The 25,985-nt window shown below is 40.2% G+C and overlaps 2 protein-coding genes across 9 annotated transcripts in view; both read right to left on the bottom strand.

Annotated features, from left to right (window-relative positions):
* ift52 (intraflagellar transport 52 homolog (Chlamydomonas)) overlaps window positions 1-4,894 on the bottom strand; it is a 38,430-nt gene extending 33,536 nt beyond the window's left edge. The window contains exon 1 of the mRNA XM_048550403.2: window positions 4,827-4,894. Within this exon, the coding sequence (XP_048406360.1) occupies window positions 4,827-4,859 (33 nt within the window). The 5' untranslated portion in view covers window positions 4,860-4,894. The remainder of the gene's footprint in view (window positions 1-4,826) is intronic.
* An 8,209-nt stretch (window positions 4,895-13,103) lies between these two features.
* sgk2a (serum/glucocorticoid regulated kinase 2a) overlaps window positions 13,104-25,985 on the bottom strand; it is a 58,377-nt gene continuing 45,495 nt past the window's right edge. For 7 of the 8 annotated variants that reach the window (XM_048550393.2, XM_048550390.2, XM_048550386.2 and 4 more), the window contains 7 exons: window positions 21,887-21,999; window positions 21,758-21,794; window positions 21,584-21,670; window positions 20,643-20,738; window positions 16,589-16,744; window positions 15,048-15,137; window positions 13,104-13,606 (listed from right to left, as the gene is read on the bottom strand). In XM_048550393.2, the coding sequence (XP_048406350.1) occupies window positions 13,448-13,606; window positions 15,048-15,137; window positions 16,589-16,744; window positions 20,643-20,738; window positions 21,584-21,670; window positions 21,758-21,794; window positions 21,887-21,999 (738 nt within the window). In that variant the 3' untranslated portion in view covers window positions 13,104-13,447. The remainder of the gene's footprint in view (window positions 13,607-15,047; window positions 15,138-16,588; window positions 16,745-20,642; window positions 20,739-21,583; window positions 21,671-21,757; window positions 21,795-21,886; window positions 22,000-25,985) is intronic. The other variant, XM_048550394.2, reaches the window with a different exon arrangement.

The following is a 25,985-nucleotide window of genomic DNA, read 5'->3' as shown; positions in this document are numbered from 1 at the left end:
GGACACCATCATTACAGTGGTGGGTCATGATATGACTGCAATAGATTATGATGTAGAATCAGTTTATGTGGAAATAAGGAATAGCAAGAGAAAAAAGTCATAATGAGAGTCATCTATAGGCTCCCGAAGAGTTGCCTCATTGGATGACAAATTATAAATCAGGAAATAATGGGGGGATGTAACAACAGCACTACAATCATCATGGGTGATTTTAATCTGCATATTGACTGGATAAATCAGATCTGCAAGGATAACATGGAAAGCATATTTGTAAGTTACATCAGAGGTTGTTCCTTCAAGCAATGTGCTGCAAAACCTATCCATGAAAAGACAATTTTAGACTTACTAATGTGTAACATGATAGGACTAAAAACAGATCCCTGAGATAAAGATTTCCTAGGGGTAATGATCACAAGATGGGAGAAATTCAGTTTCAAGAAGAACAGCTCTGATCTCAACCCAATACACCTCAACTTAAATATGGCCAATTCAAGAGGCGTGGAGAGGAAAAAAATGTTACCTAAAGCAGGAAAATAGACAAATGGGAAAGCCAATAGCGAAGCAGTGGCAGATATATCATAATGCTCAGCAAAAATTATTTTCCAGTTGGAAAGGTCTTGATGAGGAGGCTGAACCATCACGAGCCATCAAGAGCTGTCAAGGTCAGTATCTGATCAACTTGGTAAGTTGTGGAACGAGCATCCTCCTTATGAGGAGGGTAAAAATCACCTATGACAGTAAATTGATGAAAAATACAAGTAAAAAAAATAGCAAGAGTGTCTAGGGGTTTTTCAAAAGAGAGTTAGTAAAGTAAATTTGGCACCCTTGGAGGATGCATGTGGAGGAATAACAGGGTGCTCCGGTTTCCTCAGTCCAAAGATGTGCTTGTTAGGAGGATTGACCATACTAAATTGCCTAGTGTCCAGGGATCTGCATGCTAGATGGCTTAGCCACGGGTAATGCAAGGTTACAAGGATAGCGTAGGGACTGGGTCTGGGTGGGATGCCCTTTGGAGTATTGGTGTGGACTGGATGTGCTAACTGGGCTGCTTCCACACTGAAGAGATTCTATGATTGTACAATGGTGTGATTACATTAGAATATAGCAAATCTGAACTCTTTTATTCAAAGAAAATGGGAAAGGAGACAGAAAGCAGAAAACGGAGGCCAGTTAGCTTCACAGCTGTCACAGTAAAAAATGTTAAAAGCTATTATTAAACAAATTGTAGCTGGGCACTTACATAAGTTCAAGTTAATCAGGGAGAATCAGTGTGATTGTGTGAAGAAGAAAACACTTTGAACGAATCTTTTGGAGTTTGTGGAGGAAATAATGAGCTGTGGACAAAGGAGAAACAATGGACATGCTATTCTTGGATTTCGAAAAGATATTTTGACAGTGTCACACCAAAGCTTATTGCCGAAAAAGAGTGATCACTGTGTAGCTGGGAAGCACTTTGGCAGGCAAATGGATGGCATGCCACAGGGATCAGTGGTGCGATCTCAGCTATTTCACATTTACATGAATGACTTTGCTTTAGGGATGGAAGGTATGGTTGTCAAATTTGCTGATAACACAATAATATGGAGGAAAGTAAACTGTGAAGAGGGATAAGGAGGCTACAAAAATATATACAGTTTAAGCAAGTAAGTAAAGATTTGCCAAATGTGAAAAAAATATGAAATTACCAAGAGTGACTATTTACAAATGTCTGCATTTGCTGCCACTGGTGAACAGGCACTGTGTGCCACTTTAAATCATAGGTTTAAATAGTTTCAGAGGACTTAGCCTGGGACCATGGAGCCAGAACTCAGAATCCTTGACAGGTGGTAGGGGAGAAATCAGGATGCAGGAGAAGAGGTTAATCAAGACCCCCAGGGGAGGGGATTTTCTGGGGAGAGGGGAACTTCTTGCTCCTCTGTTTCTCTTTCCCAACCTGTCCAATTTTTAAATAAAAACCAAAAGAACTGCAAGATGCTGTAAATGAGAAACAAAAACAGAAATTGCTGGAAAAGGTCAGCAGGTCTGACAGTATCTGTGTAGAGAAGTCAGAGTTAACGTTTCAGGTCAGGTGACCTTTCCTCAGAACCCCTGTAGAGATGAAGCATTTTATTTTATCCGAGGACCGTAAATCTTTAGAACTTTCTTCATAAAAAAGCAGAGGAAGCAGAGTCTTTTTCTATTTTTAAGGCCTATGTGGACAGATCCTTACTGGGGAAGTGGATGAAGGGTTATCATGATAGTTGAGAAAGTAAATTTGAGATTATAATCAGCCATTTTATCAAATTGTGAAGTAAGCCAGAGGGACTAAATAGCCAAACAAGCACCTGATTATTCTGTTTACATGTTTCCTCTACTTAACTGGGAACCCTATTTATACAGAGATAATGGGAACTGCAGATGCTGGAGATTCCAAGATGATAAAATGTGAGGCTGGATGAACACAGCAGGCCAAGCAGCATCTCAGGAGCACAAAAGCTGACGTTTCGGGCCTAGACCCTTCATCAGAGAGGGGGATGGGGGGAGGGAACTGGAATAAATAGGGAGAGAGGGGGAGGCGGACCGAAGATGGAGAGCAAAGAAGATAGGTGGAGAGGGTGTAGGTGGGGAGGTAGGGAGGGGATAGGTCAGTCCAGGGAAGACGGACAGGTCAAGGAGGTGGGATGAGGTTAGTAGGTAGCTGGGGGTGCGGCTGGGGGTGGGAGGAAGGGATGGGTGAGAGGAAGAACCGGTTAGGGAGGCAGAGACAGGTTGGACTGGTTTTGGGATGCAGTGGGTGGGGGGGAAGAGCTGGGCTGGTTGTGTGGTGCAGTGGGGGGAGGGGATGAACTGGGCTGGTTTAGGGATGCAGTGGGGGAAGGGGAGATTTTGAAACTGGTGAAGTCCACATTGATACCATATGGCTGCAGGGTTCCCAGGCGGAATATGAGTTGCTGTTCCTGCAACCTTCGGGTGGCATCATTGTGGCAGTGCAGGAGGCCCATGATGGACATGTCATCAAGAGAATGGGAGGGGGAGTGGAAATGGTTTGCGACTGGGAGGTGCAGTTGTTTGTTGCGAACTGAGCGGAGGTGTTCTGCAAAGCGGTCCCCAAGCCTCCGCTTGGTTTCCCCAATGTAGAGAAAGCCGCACCGGGTACAGTGGATGCAGTATACCACATTGGCAGATGTGCAGGTGAACCTCTGCTTAATGTGGAATGTCATCTTGGGGCCTGGGATGGGGGTGAGGGAGGAGGTGTGGGGACAAGTGTAGCATTTCCTGCGGTTGCAGGGGAAGGTGCCGGGTGTGGTGGGGTTGGAGGGCAGTGTGGAGCGAACAAGGGAGTCACGGAGAGAGTGGTCTCTCCGGAAAGCAGACAGGGGTGGGGATGGAAAAATGTCTTGGGTGGTGGGGTCGGATTGTAAATGGCGGAAGTGTCGGAGGATAATTGCAACTGCACCTCCCAGTCGCAAACCATTTCCACTCCCCCTCCCATTCTCTTGATGACATGTCCATCATGGGCCTCCTGCACTGCCACAATGATGCCACCCGAAGGTTGCAGGAACAGCAACTCATATTCCGCCTGGGAACCCTGCAGCCATATGGTATCAATGTGGACTTCACCAGTTTCAAAATCTCCCCTTCCCCCACTGCATCCCTAAACCAGCCCAGTTCATCCCCTCCCCCCACTGCACCACACAACCAGCCCAGCTCTTCCCCCCCACCCACTGCATCCCAAAACCAGTCCAACCTGTCTCTGCCTCCCTAACCGGTTCTTCCTCTCACCCATCCCTTCCTCCCACCCCCAGCCGCACCCCCAGCTACCTACTAACCTCATCCCACCTCCTTGACCTGTCCGTCTTCCCTGGACTGACCTATCCCCTCCCTACCTCCCCACCTACACCCTCTCCACCTATCTTCTTTGCTCTCCATCTTCGGTCCGCCTCCCCCTCTCTCCCTATTTATTCCAGTTCCCTCCCCCCATCCCCCTCTCTGATGAAGGGTCTAGGCCCGAAACGTCAGCTTTTGTGCTCCTGAGATGCTGCTTGGCCTGCTGTGTTCATCCAGCCTCACATTTTATCACCCTATTTATACAGCAATGCATGGAATTCATAATTTAGTACACAGCAAGATGGCTTTGTTCCTGTTGGATTACAGACACCAAACAGACAGTGAGAAGAAAGGTGCTTATGCTTACAAGCTCCAGCAGGCTGGGCTCTGCTTGTTGTTAGATCACACGTGGTTGGTTCATTTTTAAAAGAATAATAATCTTACAGATATTAATAATACATCCGGGACAAGCTTATAAACAAATTTTAATGAATTATCAAGTGTATTATGTATGACTTCACTCCCCCACCTACAAAAGATTTCAATATACAAACAGAAGGCAATTTATAGTATAATCGACACTAGAAATCACTGAAACTCTCATGACAACTTCAATAGTTAGTCAACAACAACGCCTGCGTGGGAGAGAACTGTCAAAATAATTGATGGTATGTAAATTCAAGTTGTCAAGGTGCCCAAACACAGCGTTCTACTCTAAAGTTTCTTTTTCCCTTCAAACATCATCAGTTAAAGGCAACACTCTCATTGCGGAGTTCCTTATTGTAGCGACTAACAGCGAATTAAGTGGTGGAAGCCATACTGGGAATCATCGACAAACGAGTAGTCCTCCACAATCTCTATGGTTACCACACATCAACAGATGATCAATAAGATATGAAGATTTCAGATGCGCATTCTCTCTCTCACTGTCTGAACATTTACTAAATTCCTTATGGCAAGAAGCATCGTGCATCACCACAAATAAAAAGCCCAGAACATACCCGACTACGGCTTCCTACCTGTAAGCTTGCCACCATCTTCCTCCCCCTCATTGGTGGAGGCCGCGCTGCATCCTGGGCCGGTAACCAAGGAGCCGCGCTGCATCCTGGGCCGGTAACCAAGGGTCTCCCCTCCTGTTGCTAAGACGGTGATGGATGTGCCTGTTGCCGCATTGTAACCAGTGGGACTGTGTTAGAACGAGGAACGAGTGTGAGAATCTTAAAAGGCACACAAGCAAGTTAAAATTGATTGTTTTTACGCATGTGTATATTGTTGAAATAGACCAGAATTGATGAGAACAAAAACAGAAGTTGCTGGAAAAGCTCTGCAGATCTGGCAACATCAGTGAAGTAAAAGCCAGAGTTAACGTTTCAGTTCCGGTGACTCTTCCTCAGAACACAGTTCTGAAACGTTAACTGTGATTTTTCTTCGCAGATTTTGCCAGATCTGCTGAGCTTTTCCAGCAACCTCTGCTTTTGTTCCTGATTTACAGCATCCGCCGTTCTTTCGGTTTTTATCCCGAGCTGGTGAGGTTGGACATATACTTGGGCTAACCCGTGAATGAACTTACAGAAATAATATGAAGTTACATGAGGGTGACAGGGGAAGAAGGATATAATGATGTGATGATAACAATGCGACTAAAAAAGCATGACTGATCAATACCCTGTCGAGTGCCTTCACCAATTATTCCCTCCATCAATTTGCAAGATTCACTGCAACATCTTGCTAAGGTTTATTCAACAGCACCTTCCAAAGCTACAACCTCAACTACTGAGAAGAACAAAGCAAGCAGCCTTTAAGTACCCCTTACATGCTATTTGACTGTTCGTTCACTATTGTTTTGTTTATTCACTTGAGGGATGTGGGTGTCACTGGCGACCAGCATTTGTTGCCCATCCCAACTTCCCTTGAGTTGGTGGTGGTGAGCTGCCTCCATGAACCACCGCAGACCACATGCTATAGGTAGACCTATAGTGCCATGAGGGAGAGAATTCTGGGATGTTAACCTAATAACTTTTAAGGAATGGCAATATATTTCCAAGTCAGGATGGTGAGTGGCTTGGAGGGGAACTTGCAGACAGTGGTGTTTCTATATAAACTGCTGCCCTTGTCCTGCTTGATTGAAGTGGCTGTGGATTTGGAAAGTGTTTTTTGAAGATCTTTGGTAAATTGCTATAGTGTGTTTTGTAGATAATACTTGTGCCTTGTAGATCGTGGACAGATTTTGTGGAGTCAAGAGTGGTGTTACTTGCTGCAGTATTTCTAGCCTTTGATCTGCCCTTGTAGGTGATGGAGGGAATAATTGGTGAAGGCACTCAATGGGATATTGATCAGTCATGCATTTTTATATGGCAAGTCCTGGTCAATGGTACCCTTTGGGATGTTGATAGTGGGGGATTCAGTGTTGGTAATACCACTGAATTTCAAGAGGCAGTGATTAGATTGTCTTTTATTGGAGATTGTTATTGTCTGACATTTCTGTAGCACAAATGTTATTTGTTGTATGTTGGCCCAGTATTGTCCAGATTTTGTTGCATTTGAACATGGACTGCTTCATTATCTGGGAGCTGTGAATGGTGCTGAACATTGTGCAAACATTGGTGAACATTCCCACTTCTGACCTTACGATGGAGGGAAGGTCGTTAGTGAAGCACCTGAAAAATGGTTTGGCCTCGGACACTACCCCGAGGAACTCCTGCAGAGATGTCGTGGAGCTGAGAACGTTGACTTCCAAAAACCACAACCATCTTCCTATGTGCCATGTATGACTCCATTCAGTGTAGAGTTTACTCCCAATTCCCATTGATTTCATTTCTGCTAATTGTCCTTGATGCCACTCTTGATCGAATGTGGTCTCGATGACAAAGGCTGTCACTCTCACTCATCTCTGTAATTTAGAGCTTTTGACAGTGTTTGAACCAGAATCATAATAAGGTGAGAAGCTGAGAGGCCCTGGCGAAACCCAAAACATCTATCAATTTGAACAGGCTGTTGTTGAGTACACACTGCTTGATAGCATCCCATAACTTTACTGATGATCGAGAGTAGACTCATGGGGCGGTAATTGGCCAGGTTATATTTGTCTTGATTTTAGTGTTTAGGACATATGTAGGCAATTTTCCACAATGTCAGGTACATGCCAGTGTTGTAACTTTATGGAACAGCTTGGCTAGAGGAATGAAAAGTTCTGGAGCACAATAGTACTATTGCTAGAATGTTGTTAGGGCTCATAGCCTTTGTAATATCGAGTGCCTCCAACAATTTCTTAATGTCAATGGAGTGAATCAATGGAATGAGGGGACCACTAGACAAGGCTGAGATGGATTATCTACTTGGCAGTTCTGGTTGAGAATTGCTGTGAACGCTTCAGCCTTATCTTTTGCACTGATGTTCTGGGCTGTTCCATCATTGAAGATGGGGATATTTGTGGAGTCTCCTCCACCAATGAGTTGTTTAATTGTCTACCACCATTCGTGACTGGATAAAGCAGGACAGCAGATCTTAGGTCTGATCCGTTGGTTACAGAATTAGCTGTGTCTATCACTTGCTGCTTGTGATGTTTAGCATACAAGGCCTGTCTGAGAGCTTGATTAGATTCCCTACAGTGTGGAAACAGGCCCTTTGGCCCAACAAGTCCACACTGCCCCTTGTAGCATCCCACCCAGACCCATCCCCTTATAACTGACACACCCCGAACACTATGGGCAATTTAGCATGGCCGATCCACCTAGCCTGCACATCTTTGGACTGTGGGAGGAAACTGAGCACCCGAAGGAAACCCACGCAGACGCGGGGAGAATGTGCAAACTCTGCACAGTGTGTTGCCCGAGGCTGGAATCGAACTCAGGTCCCTGGTGCTGTGAGGCTACAGTGCTAACCACTGAGCCACCATGCCACCCCAGAGAGCTTGAGATGGTACATTTTGGTAGGTCAAATCACGGCAGGACTTATACACTCAATAGGAAGGTCCTGGGGAGTGTTGCTGAACAAAGAGACCTTGGAGTGACAGTTCATAGTTCCTTGAAAGTGGAGTTGCAGGTACACAGGGTAGTGAAGAAGGAGTTTGGTCCACTTGCCTTTATTGGTCAGTGCATTGAGTCTAGCAGTTGGGAAGTCATGTTGCGGCTGTACAGGACATTAGTTAGGTAAATTTTTGAATACTGTGTTCAATTCTGATCTGGGAGGGATAGTAGGAACTGCAGATGTTGGAGAATCTGAGATAACAAGGTGTAGAGCTGGATGAACACAGCAGGCCAAGCAGCATCAGAGGAGCAGGAAGGCTGACGTTTTGGGCCTTCTTCAGAACTGGGCTTTCTGCTTTGGGAAGGATGTTGTTAAACTCTTAAAATGTTCAGAAGAGATTTACAAGGATGTGGCCAGGGTTGGAGGGTTTGAGCTATAGGGAGAGGCTGAATAGGCTGGGGGCTATTTTCATTGGAGCGTCAGATGCTGAGGGCTTGATAAAGTATTTGGGAAGCAATAGTTAGAAGTTTTGCTGAAATAACGATGTACCATAAATTTTGGAATGTGTGCCTGTGTTTGTAACAAGCTGATGATTGCAGCTGTTCTTGCCACAGCTGGGGCTGCTTTCTCTATTCAATGCAACATTGTTCACTGCACTGCTTATCTGCTTATGATGCATGTGAACAGTATGGGATGTGATAACTAGGGCTATAAACTGTACTGCATTTATGCTATACATAGAGGTCCAACGAGAGTCCACCAAGTAAGAGCTTGACTGTTACTCTGGTGTTAACTCCGGACCTCTTGCCGGCTAAGCGAAAATAAAGAAGTTAATAGAACTCTTGTGGGGTCTGGAAGTTTTTGAGTCAACAGGCTGACCTTATACAGGCTTATAAAATCACGAGAGTCATGGATAGGGTAAATAGCCAAGGTCTATTCCTCAGGGTAGGGGAGTCAAAAACTGGATGGCATATGTTTAAGGTGAGAGGGAAAAGACTTAAAAGAGACCTAAGGGGCACCTTTCTCATGCAGAGGATAGTGCATGTATAAACTGCCAGAGGAAGTGATGCAGGCCAGTACAATTACAACATTTAAAAGGCGTCTGGATGGGCATATGAATAGGAATCGTTGAGATGGATATGGGCCAAATGCTGAAAAATGAGTGGATTAATTTGGGATATATTGTTGGTATGGATGAATTGGACTGAATTGTCTGTTTCTGTGCTGGACATCTCTATGACTGTATGACACCTCATTTTTGGATATGCCTGGTGTTGCTCCTCATATACCCTCCTTATCTAAGGAAAGATATATTGGCATTGGAGGTGGTTGAGAGGAGGTTCACTCGATTTGTTCCTGGGTGTAGAAATTTTGTTTTGTTTTATGAAGAGAGTTTCAGTAGGTTGACCCGTAATCATTGGAGTTAAGAAGAATGAGAGGCAACCTTATTGAAACATACATGTTTTCTACGGGATTTGACAGAGTAGATGTGAGAGATTGTTTCCCCTTGTAGGAAGTTTTGGACAATGATGAGTAATTTCTTCTCTCAGAAGATCGTGAATCTGGAATTTTTTGCAACAAAGGCTGTACAGTTAGGGTTATTAAGTATATTCAAGGCTGAGATGGACAGATTTTTAATGAGGAAGGGAATCAACGGTTAAGGGAAAAAGGCAGGAAGGTGGAGTTGAGGATTATCAAATCAGCCATTATCTCATGGAATGGCAGAGCAAACTTGATGGGCTGAACAGCCCACTTTTCCTCCCATGTGTTATGATCTTATGATGACATGTACTTTGGTAGTTCATGAAGGTGATTTGCCAATATCATTTTAAGGCCATTGAGGTTTGGGTAATAAACACAGGCCTTATCAGCAATGTCCACATCCCATGGATTAATAAAAGCGTATTTACCTAGAAACGACTCGTGGACCATAAACACCAGGATGAGTAGTATGGTATTATACAATATTACCTCAACTGATTGATTCGAAATATTGCCATACAGAAAGATCCTTTAAAATATTAATTGATGCTGTTCAGGTTGGAAACAGGCAAATGAGCTTTTTGTTCCTGGAGGGAGTGCTCTTATCTGACTCTAACTTTTTGGCAACAGTCCCTATTTTAGAAATTTGAACACATTAACTAGATTTAAAATTAAGAGCACTATGGAGAAAATGTGCACTGTCAGGCATTTTTCAACTGCTTCTTTAACCAATATGCTCTTCTACTTTCAAGAGAAAATAAATTGTTTCTGCGTATTATTTGTGGATGGCAAAAGCATTGTCTTGACCTGGCTAGCATTTATTCCGGAACTAATATTATTAAAAATTATTATCTGTGTAGTTTATACATTTAGTTATTTAGCTTCTCTGCAGAAATATAGTGACTACACTTCAAAAACTGTCCAAGGTGGCAGCAGAGTTGCAGCATGGCATGAGGGCATCTGCCTGGAGCTCATCTTTGTTTGGTTTCACTATTTTCTTTTCTTACTTTAATCTATGTACCTTCTATGGAGACTGAGTTTGTGCAGCTCAAAGGAGATCAGCATGGAGGACTGAGAGCCCTGTGCATGGGAGATCAAGCCATCGCAGGGAGACCAAGCCCAACATGGCAGCGAGTGTCAAGAGCAGGCAGCCCAGGTTTCCTGATGTCTGTAGCAAGCTCAGGGAAAATTGAACTTACTTTCTGGAGGGATATCAGATATGGACGCAGTGGCAGGATTGTGGATATTCAGTCATATATTTAAGAATGAGATCAATACAGCTTTTACATTCTAAGGAATCAAGGAATATGGGGATACTATGAAACCACCTTGCAGGCAGAACCATGTGGCCTACTTCTGCATCTTATGTTCTTAAGCGTAGGTTTTCAGCCGTAGCTAATTGGGGTACAGGTAACAGGAGTCTTAATATGTGGTACATTGAACGTAAAAATCATTACAGAATATAAATCCACTGTTACCAGCCTCTTAATTGCAGCAAAGCAAAACTCACACACTGAGCAATTGTTTCATTGATTGGCTGCTTGAAATTGAAAATTAACCTCTTGCTTTGCAGCTGAATAGTAGCTGCAAACCCATGTCAGATGATACACTTTCTTAAATATGATCTCTAACTCAGACTTTGCAGAATGTCGTCAAAACTTTCCTTACTACAATAACTCTAAAATCAGTATCAGTGTTCTTTGTGGTGGAATGATGTATCTAAGAGTGTTTATCTCATTGCCAAAAAGATTGATGTTCAAGATATTGGAGTCTTTTGTGTATTTATGCTCATAACTTTGGACCCATTTTTATGCAAGAAACTTTGGCAAGGAATTGCATCTACCATAAAGTAAATTCCTCCTTCATGGATTTTTAGTGACAAGTTAATGCAGGATAAGGACTTTCCACTCTGCAAACATTTGACCTTATTTTCACAAATCTACCTTATAGTTTGATTCTGAATCTCACACATGGGCTTTAAGAAGCCCTTCGATTATTTGAAGAGATTTGAAGTCATGGACAAGAACCGAATAAACATATGTCTCAAGTTTAATCTGCATTGGCTTTTCACCCTCGACCTTGCAAAGAAACAAAACAAACATGTGGTCCTCTGCAACTCATTTATAAAATAACAAGTTTATCTTCAAGTTGATATTCACCTGACTTCATAGGGAGCAAATGAGTAAATAATTGGAATAGGCACACTTTTTATCTTTCACTCAAAGGTTTTGAAATCCTGACGTCTGGCAAAACTGTAATGACTGGATTTGTGGGTACCTATTGCACCATTGTAATCAATTGGTTAATCTATAATTCAGGATAAGGAATAGAACACATCACACTCCTGGCAAATTCCACTGACGACATAATTTGTACAAAAAGAATTACTGTAATGCTTTAAAGAGTTTTGAATGAAAGAAACAATTTAACTCATTTCAAAAACTTGAATTAAAAACTGTGAACAAGTATTTCCAATTCAAAAGAATCCTTGCCCAAATCACAGGATATTTAGACATCCTGAAGTAAACATGTGACATTTTACTGTAAGAGACTACTCTTGAAGGAATGATGATCTAAGTTGCAAAACAGTGTCCTAAAGTAGCTGCCATGCAAGTTTTTCTGTGTTTTAGATTTCAGTTTAAGACTTAGCCAGTCTGGTGTATTCGGAGTCTTTTTACAAACACATGCATTTTATTAGGCTAATAAAGCAAAAAAGCCAATTATTTTCAATTGTATTACGCTGTCTTTGAAAGAAGCCATTTTGTGCTGCATATTTATCAATTCCTGAACCACTGACATAACAAAGTATGAGTAGCAGCCAACAAAAGTATTAGGAAAATGGCCTCAATCTTGCTGTAATTGAAGAATAAGCAATTAATCAACATTAAGGTTGGATTTTCTAATATTTGTGTTGCTAATTAAATTGCTGACATTTTTTTAAAAAGGACTATGAGAAACATGTTGTAGAAATGGACGAGGTAAGGGATGCCTCTAGCTTCTTATCAGCCATGACCGTCCTTGCAACAAAAAACAGACATAGTAATGAATGGGATATTATTAATTTAAGATAAGATGAGCATTTTGAGATATTCTGTAGTTCTAAAGTGAAAGATCATCTATGCATAGAAACACCAAACTAAATTAATCACTAAATAACTGGATTTCTATGACTATTTTTAAGTAAGGTGCTGGGGTGGTCCCACAGAGACAATGAAATAAGGTTTTTGAATCCTGAAAGCAGCTGAAATGTGGTTCTACCCCTAGTAGAACTTAGGTTGATTTAAAGGTCAGTTTGATTACCTCTCGTAGGCATGTTCTGTAAATGTAGAAAGCTGACGTCAGGACAGTTAGCCAGGGACTTCTGTCCAGGTTTTGGCAGCTTTTAGAGTCAGCTAGTCAGGGACTATTTTTGGTATAGGAATGTTATGTATTTTGTAGCAAGGAAGGAAGAGGTTTCCTGTCCAAGGGCAAGATTTTGGATTCAGTTTGAATTCTGTCTTGTATTTCTGTTAAATATAAGTGTCTTTTGTTTCTTACTTAAATAGTTTTAAGTTATTAGATCAGTTTTACTTCATACATAATAAAATCTTATGTAGTTTGGTGAAATATTATGTGAAGGGGTTAATTTAAAACTTTAAATTCCATGAGCTCGACCAAATTGAACTAATCAAAAATTATCTAAACTCTTTTTTTGAAATTTACAGTTCTGCATGTGTCAGGTTTGGTATGTGTAATTAAAATAAATATTAGATTAATAATTCAAATCACTAATTTATTAATTATTTAAACAGTTTATTTAAGTGTTGGTTTGCTTTTAATGACTGAAACAAACCTAATTATCAGCAAGGTATATAACAGGCCAGACGTTACAAAGAGATACATGACATTAAAGCAAAACAGCTACAGAAAAGATGGGGACATTTTGCCTGTGTAAATACTCATGTGCTTACATATTTGGAATTGAGTTGCACAGGCACATTGATACACAAATGGGAGACTGACTCTATGAAGTATTTCAAAAACACATATTTCTAAGCATTATACTCTTCAGAAGACTGTAAGCAATTCATCTTTAATTCAAAACAAACACCAATTTACCCAGAAGGTTTTGTGCTAGAGCCATCTTATCTGTAACATTATCTTCTTGATTGTATATTCATTTAAATTTCTCAAATCAAACAATACTTAATTATCATCTTAAATTATCATCTGTAGTAGCATAAGAAAATCCCAGAAATGCACTTGTTGTGGTTGGGCTGTTCAATGTTGAATCAGGAATGCGTCCCACCGAATTAGGGACAACTTCTTCAGTAAATTCAGGATCAAAATGCTGGAGATCACTAGGGCCTGCCTGAAAAAAAAAACAGAAACTGCATAATTTAAAGAGTTTTGAATGAAAGAAACAATTTAACTCATTTCAAAAACTTGAATTAAAAACTGTGAACAAGTATTTCCAATTCAAAAGAATCCTTGCCCAAATCACAGGATATTGAAGTTAGTGTTTTGTTCAATGTACTTGTCAAATGTAAAAAAAATCAGAAAGGTTGTTAAGTTTATTTCTTTTATCTTGTGTTTGTTCAGTGAGGTGCAACTTTTCTGGTGATGAAAATGCTTTAGGTATCTATACAGTACCATGGTAAAGCTCACAGAACTGTCCTTAAAATAATAGTTAAAAATGCAGTTTTACATGTTCATGGTTTTCCTCCATGATTGCCCACCTCTATTTCCTGCCATAGGTCTTGTACATAGTTTCAGTTAATGCAGTTTACCTCACCTTGAATTATATGCAACTTAAAGTTTTTAAAGAAAGCCTGTAAGTGAAACCTTGGCATACAAAGGAATGAAATGAAGACTTAAGAAGAGCCCTTCTGGACCTTAGGCAGCAAGAAGTGCAAAACCTTTCTTTATATCAACATTGCTACATACCAGCAAATTCCATACAATTTCAATTTGCTCAGCAGTTGAATGATGGACAGATTCCGTTGATCCCAATTTACACATTAAATTAACCTAATCAGTAATCTTGCCTGTACAAAAACCTCAACTAACCTCTATCACATCTGATTATACACTTATTACAGATTTACAATGGTTGGGAAAACATTTTTCCTACTGTCAATACAGTGTGGAGCTGGAGGAGCACAGCAGGTCAGGCAGTTTCAGAGGAACAGGTAAGTCCACCTTTTGGGTCGGGACTGTACTTCAGAACGTTAACTTTCCTACTCTGATTCTGCCTGACCTGCTGTGTTCCTCCAGCTCCACACTGTTGACTCTGACTCCAGCATCTGCAGTTCTTGGTATCTGTGTGTGACGTATTTTTCCCACTGTGGAATTTTTGCTACAAGTGAGAAGGTACAATGCTTTGTATTTTTACTAAAATCTTCTTGACTGAAATTATGCAGGCTTACATGAATTTGATTTACTTTTGAAACTTTAAGTGGAAGGTAACAAATGATCTGAGCCCATTCCATGCAGCAGCATTCCTACTACAAATATTAAAATGCACCCTACTTCTAATGAGTTGATTCAAGAGGAAGGATTTGTACCATACCACACCACACACAAGAACACCCAACTTACCCTTGTGCAATACTGATCAGACTGAAGTACACCTTTCTAACTATTTGTATGTTTAATGTTAGTAGGTACCTGTGTTTTTAATTATAAACTATCGCTTGTGATTTTATGAAAATATAAACAGGTTCCTCTTGTGAAATATATATACACACACACACAAAACAAAAGTGTATAGCTCCACAAATATAAAAATCAACAGAAACCAGAAAGCTTACCACATTGGGATTATATGGTGGGGTAATTCTCTTGTGGTAGATATCCTCCCAATTAATGGATGAAAAAAATGTATGATTTTTTATATCAAGCTGTGTCAGGAGAAAATACAATGAAGTTAGTTAAAGAAGGTTATTTCTTCATGTCTCATTCTAAAGCTTGACATGACTATGATTTTTGGCTTTTTTGATATGACTAGGACTGATACTGAACACTTTGTGTCTGTTCATTGTTGAAAGCAGTACCAATAACTCTGAATGATGGTTAGGATTAGTTATTATAAACTGAATCTTAAGCTTATCTATGTAATGAATGGGTTGCAGCTATCTTTAGGAATCACAATCTACTTACTTGTAAAGTGCCAGAAAGTATCTACAATTTCTCTAAATGATGGAAAAATAGAAAAGACAGGCCATATGTACCAGGCTAGATTTATTTAGTCAGAGAAAGCGTTATGTACCAAAGTAAGTTAAGTGGACTGGACATGACTCTGGCACTACGTTTTCGGAGATTTTTATAATCCTTGTTTCAGGATTGACCTTTAATGTTAGTTTTCATTGAGCTAGTAATTTAGGTCAATTCTGTCTCATCACAATAACCAAGAAATAATCTTTGAATGAATTAAAAGTGAACAGCTCTGTAAAGGTTATTGATGCCAAAGAAAACAAAACAAGGTGCTAAGTTTTAGGAGGGATGTCTTATTGAGTGGATTAATCCTAATTGGTACTTGTACTGCTATGTCTTCAGTTTATATGAATGATGAATTCAGAAGTTCCATGTGAACTGGTCAAATTTGCAGTAGCCAATCCAGGAAGGAAGTGGAAATTACGATAAGAGCCAAATGTATTTAAGAAAATGGCTAATGATATTTAATGACAAAATCTGAAATAAATTTAATCTGAGGGTCATCATGCCTTAGGCAAAGGGCAAGGTTGAGAAGTAGGACCTTCATGTTATCCTCAGCTCAACTGAACCCACACTATTGGCACTATTCCTCATTGCAAACCAGCTGTCCAACCAACAAACCTAACTCAACCCCTTAAACAAATATAATCTACTCTATACAGGAATGAAAAGTATATTCAAACGAAGAGTACGATCATGTTAAAATAGCTGGGAGTGAAGTTGAAAACTTCTTGGGAGTCTTAATTTCTTTAACATTCAAATCCAATCACTGCAGAGCAACAATCAACAAAACTAAGAGTTGACCTGTGTCCATTTAATTTGCTTTGTTATTGATTATTAGACAAATATTGGTCAAGTTCCCAGGCAAACATGGTATGGTGGTAAATAATAGGTATTGTATATGGATACAAAAGTTTTGGAGGGATATGGGCCAAATTTAGGCAGATGACACTGGTTCAATTTGGGAAATCTGGTTGGCTTGCATAACTTGGGCTACAGGTCTGTTTCCATGCTGTATTTCTGTATGACTCTTTGTTTTGAATAGTACTGTGCTGACTATCTTGGATTAGTTTTCTTTCTAAGCACTGTTAAATAGTCTTGTAATTAGTGTTCAGGCATAGACAAAATGCACACATACAAAATCTGCTTCAGCTCCTAATCTTCTCTTTTGGTCTTTTTGTAGGAGTCCCATCAGAATATCACGAGCAGCTGCTGATATTCCCATAGGCAAGTGGAGCGGCTTGTGCAGAATGTTATTGTACATTTCAGCTACATCTTGACTGTAAAAGGGAGGCTGTCCACATAAAAAAAACATTAACTCATTGAGCAAATCTTGTAGGAAATAAGTCTGTATTAGTCTCCAATTTGTGACTTTAGAGTTTACTTGGGAACCTTGTACAAGAGAAAAAAATAAATATAGATGTCTGTTATTGATTCCCACTATCTTTTAGACCCAAATTTGACATTTACATATATTTCACGGTGTTCACATTACCAGAATATTATTTGAATATTTTACAAATTTCCTTTATTCTAACAATTATCATAGCACTGTACAGAGTGGTCTGAAATTGTCAATTTATTTCTACAGTCTTTAATATTGTAGTGTAAACTGATTCACAGTATCGGAGGCATCACTAATTGCAGCAGCAAGAGGCCCAAACCATCTTGGTGCACTCTGTATCAACAGTGATGCCTGTCGAATCTTGGGCTTAGGGGAATGGGGTGGTGTGTTAAGTAATTAAGACAAACCAAATGCTTTATGTTTGTTTATTTCTTCCTGGCATTTCAGTCTCACTGGCAAGGCAAGCATTTGTTGCACATCCTTAATTGTCCTTGAGAAGGGGTGGTGAGCTTTTTTGAATTGCTGCAGTTCAGCTAATCCTGGATTTTTGATCCAATGACAGTGAAGGTACAGCAATAGAACTCCACGTCAGGATGGTATGTCGTTCAGAGGAGAAAGTGCCATTTGTGGTGTTCCCTTGTGCCTGTTGCATTTGTCCTTCTAAGTGCTAGAATTCAAATGTTTGAAAGGTGTTGTCAAAGGAATCTTGGCAATTTGTGTCTTGTAGATCGTGTACACAACTACTATTGTGCAGTGGAGGGAATGAATTTTGGTAGTGAATGGGATACCAATCAAGCAGGCAGCCTTGTCCTGGAAGATGCTGAGATTTTTGAGGGTTGGAGATGCAGTTCCCAAAGTTTGTGCCAAGCTTATGGTGGAGAGTCTTCGGGGAGTCAGAAGATCAGTTACTTGTAGCAGAATTCCCAACCTCTGATGTGATATTTTAGCAGGAGTATTTTTATAGCTGCTCCAGTTAAGTTTCAGATCAGTGGTAATTCTAGGATGTTGTTGGAGGGGCATTCAATGATGAAATACTGTTGACTGTCAAGGGGAATTGATTGGATTCTCTTTAATTGGAGATGATCATTGCTTGGCATGTGTATACTGAATGTTACTTGCTATTTATCAGCCTGTATGATGTCCAGGTCTTGCTTCATGCAGCAATGGAGTATTTCTGTACCTGGGGAATTGTGATTGGAACCGAACACGATTCCATAATCAACAAGCTTCCTCACTTTTGATATTATGATGTGGGAAGGTCATTGAGGAAGCAGTTGTAGATGGTTGGGTCAAGGACATTATCGTGAGGAATTTCTGTGATGACATTCTGGGACTGAGATGACTGATTTCCAACAGCTGCAACCACCTTCCTTTTAGCTATGTGTGATTCTAATTAGTGGAGATTGTCTCCCAATTCCCATATACTTACAATGTCTTTAAGGCACTCTGATGTCATACTTGATCAAATGTGGCCTTGATGTCAAGGGCAGTCATTCCCACTTCAATTCTGGAATTCAGTTTTATTGTTCACATTTCAACCTAGGCTGTAACAGAATCTGGAATCTAGTGGAACCAGAACTAAGAATTGGTGGGCAGGTTGTAGCTGAGCAAGCATCACTTGATAATGCTATCAATCACACCTTCCATCACTTAACTAACAACAAGAGTAGATTGATATGATGGCAATTTGTTGGATTGGTTTAGTCCTGCTTCTTATAAACAGGACATGACTGAGCAATTATTTACAGTTTCGAATTAATGCTTGTTGTGGAGTACAAGTCTAGGGTGTAACTGGATGTTGTTAGGACCCATTGTTTTTGCTAATTCATTGCCTTCCATCATTTCTTGATATCTATGGATTGAATCAAATTTGTGATATAGATGTAATCCTGCAGACATCAGGAAGAGACTGAGATAGATCATCCACTCGGCACTTCTGGCAGAAGTTGGTTACAAATGCGTCAGTTTTGTCTTTTGCATGATTGGTGTGCTCTGTCATCATTTGAGCATAGAAATGTTTATGCAGGCTGCCCCTCTCATTAATTGTTTAATTATGCTCCAATGTTCAAAACTTAATCAGGATTTGAACAACTTTGATCTGATCTGTTGTTTGAGGTACTCTGCCTGTGGTGTACTTTCACTATTTAGCATTTATATAGCCACTTGTGGTAGCTTTACTAGATTTTTGTTCAATTTTATGTATGCCTCATATTATTGCAGGCATGCTCTCCAGCAGTCTGCATTAAATTAAATATGGGCCCTGGGGTTGATAATGATGGTGAAGTGGAGAAGATAATGGGCCATGACTATTTAGATTGTTGTTGAATTTCATTCAGCTGCTGCTGCTGATCACCCACAGTGCCTTAAAGAAGCCTAGGTTAGAGCTACCACATCTACTCCATATACAATGCATGTTTCCTTGGTATAAGGATGGGGCCTCAGCTCTACACTGATTGTACAGCAGTTACGCCTACCTGTAGTGTATGACTAGATGAATCTTCAACAGATAGTTTGATTAAAAAATCTGGGTGTTCCTGCCCAATTTAATGGATCTGTACTTCAGGATCAGTCATCTTGGGCTGAGAGTTGTAGATATTAAATTCTCCCACTTCCTGTATCCTTGACACCCTCTTATACGTTTTTGATATGGATGAACACTGATCCATCAATTGAGGAAGGGCAGAAGGTAGTAATCAACAGGATGATATTTTGCTCAAGTTTGACCTGATGCCATAAGACTTCCTGGGATCTGGAGTAATGTTGAGAACAACCAAGACCCTCTATCCTGACTGTACATCACTGTGCTGCCACTTCTGTGGGATGGGACATAGTTAGGTATGGTGACATTGGGACATTTACTGTAAGGTATAAATATGTCAGATGTTGATTGATCAGTCTTTGGAACTGCTCTCCCAATTTTGGCATAAGTCCCAAGACGTTGGGGAGGAGTACTTTTAGGTTGATGGGGTTGGATGTATCTTTGTCATTTCTGCTGCTTAGGTCATTGCCAGGTAGTTGGCTAATTTTATTCTTTTTGACTTTTCTGTCATTGTTTGATATATTGAATGGATTGCCAGGTTATTTTAGAGGGCAGTTAAGAGTCATCCACATTTCTGTAGATATATTGAAGCCATATGTGGATCTGTTTGCGAAAAGGACAGCAGATTTCCTTCCCTAAAGGATAACTCCTCTTGGCCTCTCAAACTGTGTAAGTTACCTTTCGTGGCTCTATCAAACACTATCTCATGGGGTTGCCTCTTGGTTCTTGGAACTTACCATCTAATAGCTGTTGACGGAAAACCATGAGCAAAAATACCCAACCACAGGGGCCCTTACCTTTTTATGAGGTATTTGCATTAACGTGTAATGTGACCAGATGTCATAAGATTGGGTGTTATGTGGTCAGATGCCCTGTGTTCAGAATGTCACAAGAACAAATTTCCAGCAAAGCCTCCAGACACGTATACCATCCTATCCATGTTAGGTGTGGGGTAAAATCTTTATGGGTTTAGGAATGTGAAACTGGGATTATAATTCATTCCTTGCCACTTCCTGGGGAGCTATTGCTCTATTCCTATCAGGGTATAGGCCTCAGAATTAAGCCCTTTGCTACAAAAAATTCTTTAAGTAACATGTTTGTACAAAGTTGGACTTGAACATAGATCGTTCTGGTTTAGAAACTGCCATTGCCTTACAACAGCTAGTTCCTATCATTACGTGCAAACAAGAATTGTGTTGTTTGGTATTGTATTGATTTTGCAAGATTAGAAACCTACCCCGACATACTACATTGAGACTTGGATCTAAATTTCTGGTTTATGAAGTATATTTCCAGTGCGCTACTTACCAATCCAAACAACATCTCAAAGATTACCGCCCCAAAGCACCACCAGTCAACAGTGCGATCATAAGGTTGTTTTTGTAAAACTTCTGGGGCAAGATACTGACAAAACAAAATACATTTAGAATAAATGATCATATATTTTCAAAGATGTGACAATTCACTGCGTGCCTGTGTTAAATGCAAGTGTTAACTATTTGAAAGTGAATTGATCACACCAGTTGAACAAAAGTAAATTAAATAAAAATATTCCATTAACTTTATTCCATCAATTAGAAAGCCAACTCACAACCTGAAGTTGGACTGTATGCATGAATATTCATATGTTGAACTGTATTTAATCCTGCACTTGCAATGAGACAATTTAGCTATGCACTCACTTTTCACTGTTACAAATATGACCAATACTCCAATTGAGGTAATATATTGGAAGAATGGTAATAGACAAGATTCAGCCAATTGTTTAAAGACAGAGCAGATAGTAAAACGAAGAAACGTGTGAAGTATTCAATTTAGATTATTCTGTAAAATCCATAAACATTTTAGCAAAAACAAAAGCAATACACTGAAAATGGGTCACTGGACTCAAAATATTAACTCTGCTTTCTCCCCACAGATGCTGTCAATTTTTTCCAGCAATTTCTGTTTCAGTTTCTGATTTCCAGCACCCACAGATCTTTGTTTAATTAAGATAATCATGTCAGGTTGGATGCCTAAATTTATGCTACTTGCAATATTTATGCTTTATGTGTTATATCCTTGCAGAGCTGTTTTGGCTATTTTGATATTACAGGCCAAATTAAACCCAATCTAAAACATAAATATAATATTTGATGTATAAAAACCCTGGGAATTGGACTAGCTACATTTTTTTTGCAAACAGCCACTGTGGACTTGATTGGATGAATAACCGCCTACTCTCCTATATTCTGTACTGTTCTACATACCTCAGGTGTCCCACAGAAAGTAGACGTTGTTCCTGTTGGTTCTATTACTTCTTTACAGAGCCCAAAATCTGTCAGTACAATATGGCCCTGAAATATAACAAAAGCCAGGATTTGTAGGGTTCTGTATCTATTCCTATCTTGTTGACAAAAAGTTACGAAGATTGTTATTGATACCTGAGAATCCAAGAGAATATTTTCAGGCTTCAAGTCCCTGGAATGCAAAGTGAGATTGAATGTTTAACCATATACACTTTGGAATTTTATAACAAGTGTTACAGAAGACACTTTTATAGCAGAACTCACCGGTACACAATGTTGAGTGAATGTAGATATCCTATGGCACTGGCCACCTCCGATGCATAGAATCTAGCTCGTGGTTCTGGAAAAGTGTGCTCTCGTTGCAAATGGAAGAATAGCTGTTACAGTTAAAAAAGACTTCTTAGAGGCTGTAATGTCTAAATTGTTTTTGGCAGACATGTACTTTTACATGAAGCTTCCATGAATGGACCTTTGGATCAAAATGCTGTGGACAAACTGGTCAATATATAGTACAACCTACAGTCCTGGCAGAAGAATTTCTTGGGCATCATCCTTCCAGATTATTGTGAACCTTCAACAGTGAGATATTCTCAATACTTTGCCAATCTTCTGGATGTTGGTAGAACAACGTTGCTTTGATTTGATGTTTAGCTGCCCCATTCCCCTTGACTCTGAACAGTGGGAGTCAGCTATTCAGAAAAGTTACTGTAAAGAAACTCTTAAGATTTTCTCTTATTATTCTTCTATGTTTCTTCTTGAAATTGCATTGAAACCATTTTGCCAAGGATCTAGATTGAGTAAAATGACAGGTTTAAAATAACATCAGGAGAATATGGAAAATTTCAACTTACATTTTCTCTTTTCCTATTTTTATTTGTTGACCTGTGTGACTGGTTGAATATTATGTGGATAAAAATGTGTTTCATTAATACGACGTTTCTTCCCAATGTTATTATTCTGGCAATTGCACTAAGTACATGTTTCCGAACTGTCCATGCCCCTGGCTAAGCTGTTCCAATACAAGTACATGTACCTAGTAATGTGGAAATTATGCAGATACATAATTTTGTGCTTAAAAACAGAACATATTTGACCTAACCAATTACTGCCCTATCATTCAACTTTCAATCATATATAATGATGGAAGGGATCATTAGCAGTGCTAACTAGCAGCACTTGTTTGGCCATAACCTGCTTACTGATGCTAAATTTGGGTTTCTAAAGGACCGCTCAGCTCCGGATCTTATTCTGGCCGTCAGGCTGCTTTTGGCCCAGTGTGGTAGAACTAGAATAACAAAAAAGTTGGGGATAATCCTCTACTGAATGGAGTCAAATCTAGCCCTGAGGAAGATAGTTCTCGCTTGTCAAAGGCCAGTAATCTCAGCTCAAGGACGTCTCTGCAGTTCCTCAGGGTAGTGTCCTAGGCCCAGTCATCTCCAGCTGTTTCATCATGGACCTTCCCTCCTTCATAAGGTAGATAAAGTGACGATGTGCAATCTCCACTGAACAATGTTCTACTTCAGTTGTGACCCTTCAAAAACTGAAACAGCCATGTTTAAATGCAACATTGCCTGGAGAATATCTAGGTTTGGGCTGATAAATGACAAGTAACATTTGCGCCACACATATACTGGACAGTGACCATCTCCAGTAAGAGAAAATCTAACCATCATACCTCAACATTCAATAACATTTCCATCACTGAATCCCCACTAGCAAAATCTTGGAAGTTACCATTGACCAAAAAACTGAAGTTGGCTAGCCAAATGAATACTGTGGTTTTAAGGGAATGTGAGTGGGTAAGAATACGATAACAAGTAACTCAGTTCCTGATTGCTTAAAGCCAGTCCACCATCTACAAGGTGCAAGTTAGGAGTGTGATAGAGTGCAGCTCCAGCAAGACATCTAGCTTGATATTATCCAGGACAAAGCAGCCCACAATTATCACCACATCCACATAAATCACTCTGTCCGCACCATCACAAAGCAGCAGTAGTATGTACAATCTACAAGATGCACTGCAGAGATTTACCGAGATTCCTTAGACAGCATCATTTAAACTCTCACTCACTACTGTTTAGAAGGACAAGGGCGGCAGATATATGGTAACACTACCGTGTGCAGGTTCTCCAAGCTCCACACAGTCCTATATTGGTGTTAAAATCCTGTTTCCTTCCAATTCCATATACATAATCTACATTTACTGGCATTGAAGGCAGCCCAGAGAAGAATCAGTAATTTGACCCCGTAAATAGAGTGGGCGTGTCACGGAAAGCGGTAGAGTAGGCTTTTACTCATTGGAGTTTAAAACAATGAGAGATTTCATTGAAATATAGATGATGTTTCGGTGGCTTGACAAGGTGGATGCAGCAAAGTTATTTCCCATTATGGGAGAGTCTAGGACTAGAGAGCATAATCTCAGGATAAGGGGCCACACATTTCAGACAGAAATGAGGAGAAATTTCTTCTTTTAGTGGGTGGTGAATCTATGGAATTCTTTACTGCAGAGAGCTGGGTCATGAAGTACATTCAAGACAGAGATGAGCATTTGTAATCAGTAAGGGAATCAAGGGTTATGAGGAAAAGGCAGGAAAGTGAACTTGAGGATTATCAAATGAGCCTTGCTTTCATTGAATGGTGGAGCGGTTGGGTGCTTGCCTGGAAGAGTGTTTGCCTGGATGGCTGCAGCTCCAACAACACTCAAGAATGTTGACACTATCCAGGACATGGCAGCCAACTTGAATTGGCACCACATCCATGAACATCCACTCCACCCACCACCAATGCTCAGCAGTAGCATTGTATACTATCTACAAGATACACTGCAGAAATTCACCAAAGATCCTCAGGCAGCATATTCCAAATCCACGATCACTTCCACCTAGAAGGACAAGGGCATCAGACATGTGGGAACACCACCACCTCCAAGTTCCCCTCACTCAGTAAGCCATTCACCATTCTGACTTGGAAATATATTGCTATTCCTTCACTGTTGCTGGGTCAAAATCCTGGAATTCCCTCTCTAATGGCATTATGTGTCAACCCATAGCACCAGGACTACAGTGGTTCAAGAAGGCAGCACACCACCACTTTCTCAAGGGCCACTGGGGACGGGCAATAAAAGCTGGCTAGCCAGCAATGCCCATGTCCTATGAATGAATAAAAAAAAGTCTTTGAAGTGAAGCCCTTTGCTCACATTCAATGGGGACAATGCTTTTAAAGTGTCTCCCAAAGAATGAACAAGGAGATGCCTTAAAATATATCCAAAGAATAAAGTTGGATTCAAACCAGAAATAATTCAATTTTGACTGCTTCTTTGGGGTTTTATTGCCACTTTGTGGCTGATAGTGGAAGTGTGGCTGCACAAATAACTTTAGAAATAAGGATCAAATGCTATACCCAGGAAGAGACGACATAGGACTGAGGACAATCAGCAAAACTATATCATGGATCCATGAAAGAAAAGGATGGAATTTGCCAAAGTAGATGTCACTGTGTGCTGTTGGTTTATGGGTCATTTGGTGGTCTATTTTTAATAGTCAGTTTACCTATGTGACTGTGGCCGAGTCAGACTGTCATCCATCCATTGAACTCTTTTCCAGAGAAATCCATTACTGATGGCATCACAACTGCATCAGATAAAGGCATTGAATGGATTGTTAAACGCAGATAATGTTGTAGAAACTCAGTAGTTTGGCAGTGTCTTAGCAGGTCTGTGGGAAGGGAAACAGACTTAATGTTCTGAGTCCAGTATTCTGTTTTGAAGAAAAGTCATACTAGTCTTGAAAAGTTAACTGTTTCTCTCTTCACAGACACTGGTTTCTATAGCATTCTTTTGTGTTTGTTTCAGATTTCCAGCATCTGCTGCATTTTGCTTTTCTATGACTGCTTCTGCAGCCATTCAACTAAATTAAAATAATTCTAGCAATGACAATTGGATCATATAAATATAGAAGATACCACTTTAAGACTGCTTATTAATTGCTGTATTATACCAGGCATGTGGCATTGCTTGTCTGTGCATTCACAATGGATCTTGGAAATCAGGATAAAGAATATTTTGTGATGAATAATATCAGCGTCAATCCTAACATATTTGGATAAAACACCTCAACAAGTTAATGATATCCCTGTCTATATCTACTGCAAAAGATGGATGTATATTACACCTTTCCAGATAAGGAAACAAACACTTCATGGAATTCTAATTTTACCGATAGTGCAGGGAAATAGCTGGCCAAAGTCAATGCGTCATCTCTGAGCAGTGCTGAAGACAACATTCTCCAGCACATTCTAGAAGCCAATCACTGTGTTCATAACGCACAATTCTGTTGCAGTGTTATTTGATTTGCAATGCTGAGCA

Source organism: Stegostoma tigrinum, chromosome 19 (assembly GCF_030684315.1).
Source record: "Stegostoma tigrinum isolate sSteTig4 chromosome 19, sSteTig4.hap1, whole genome shotgun sequence".
NCBI classification, from domain to species: Eukaryota; Metazoa; Chordata; class Chondrichthyes; order Orectolobiformes; family Stegostomatidae; genus Stegostoma; species Stegostoma tigrinum.
The sequence above is the reverse complement of the archived record's forward strand: the minus strand, read 5'-3'. Positions and strand labels throughout refer to the sequence as shown.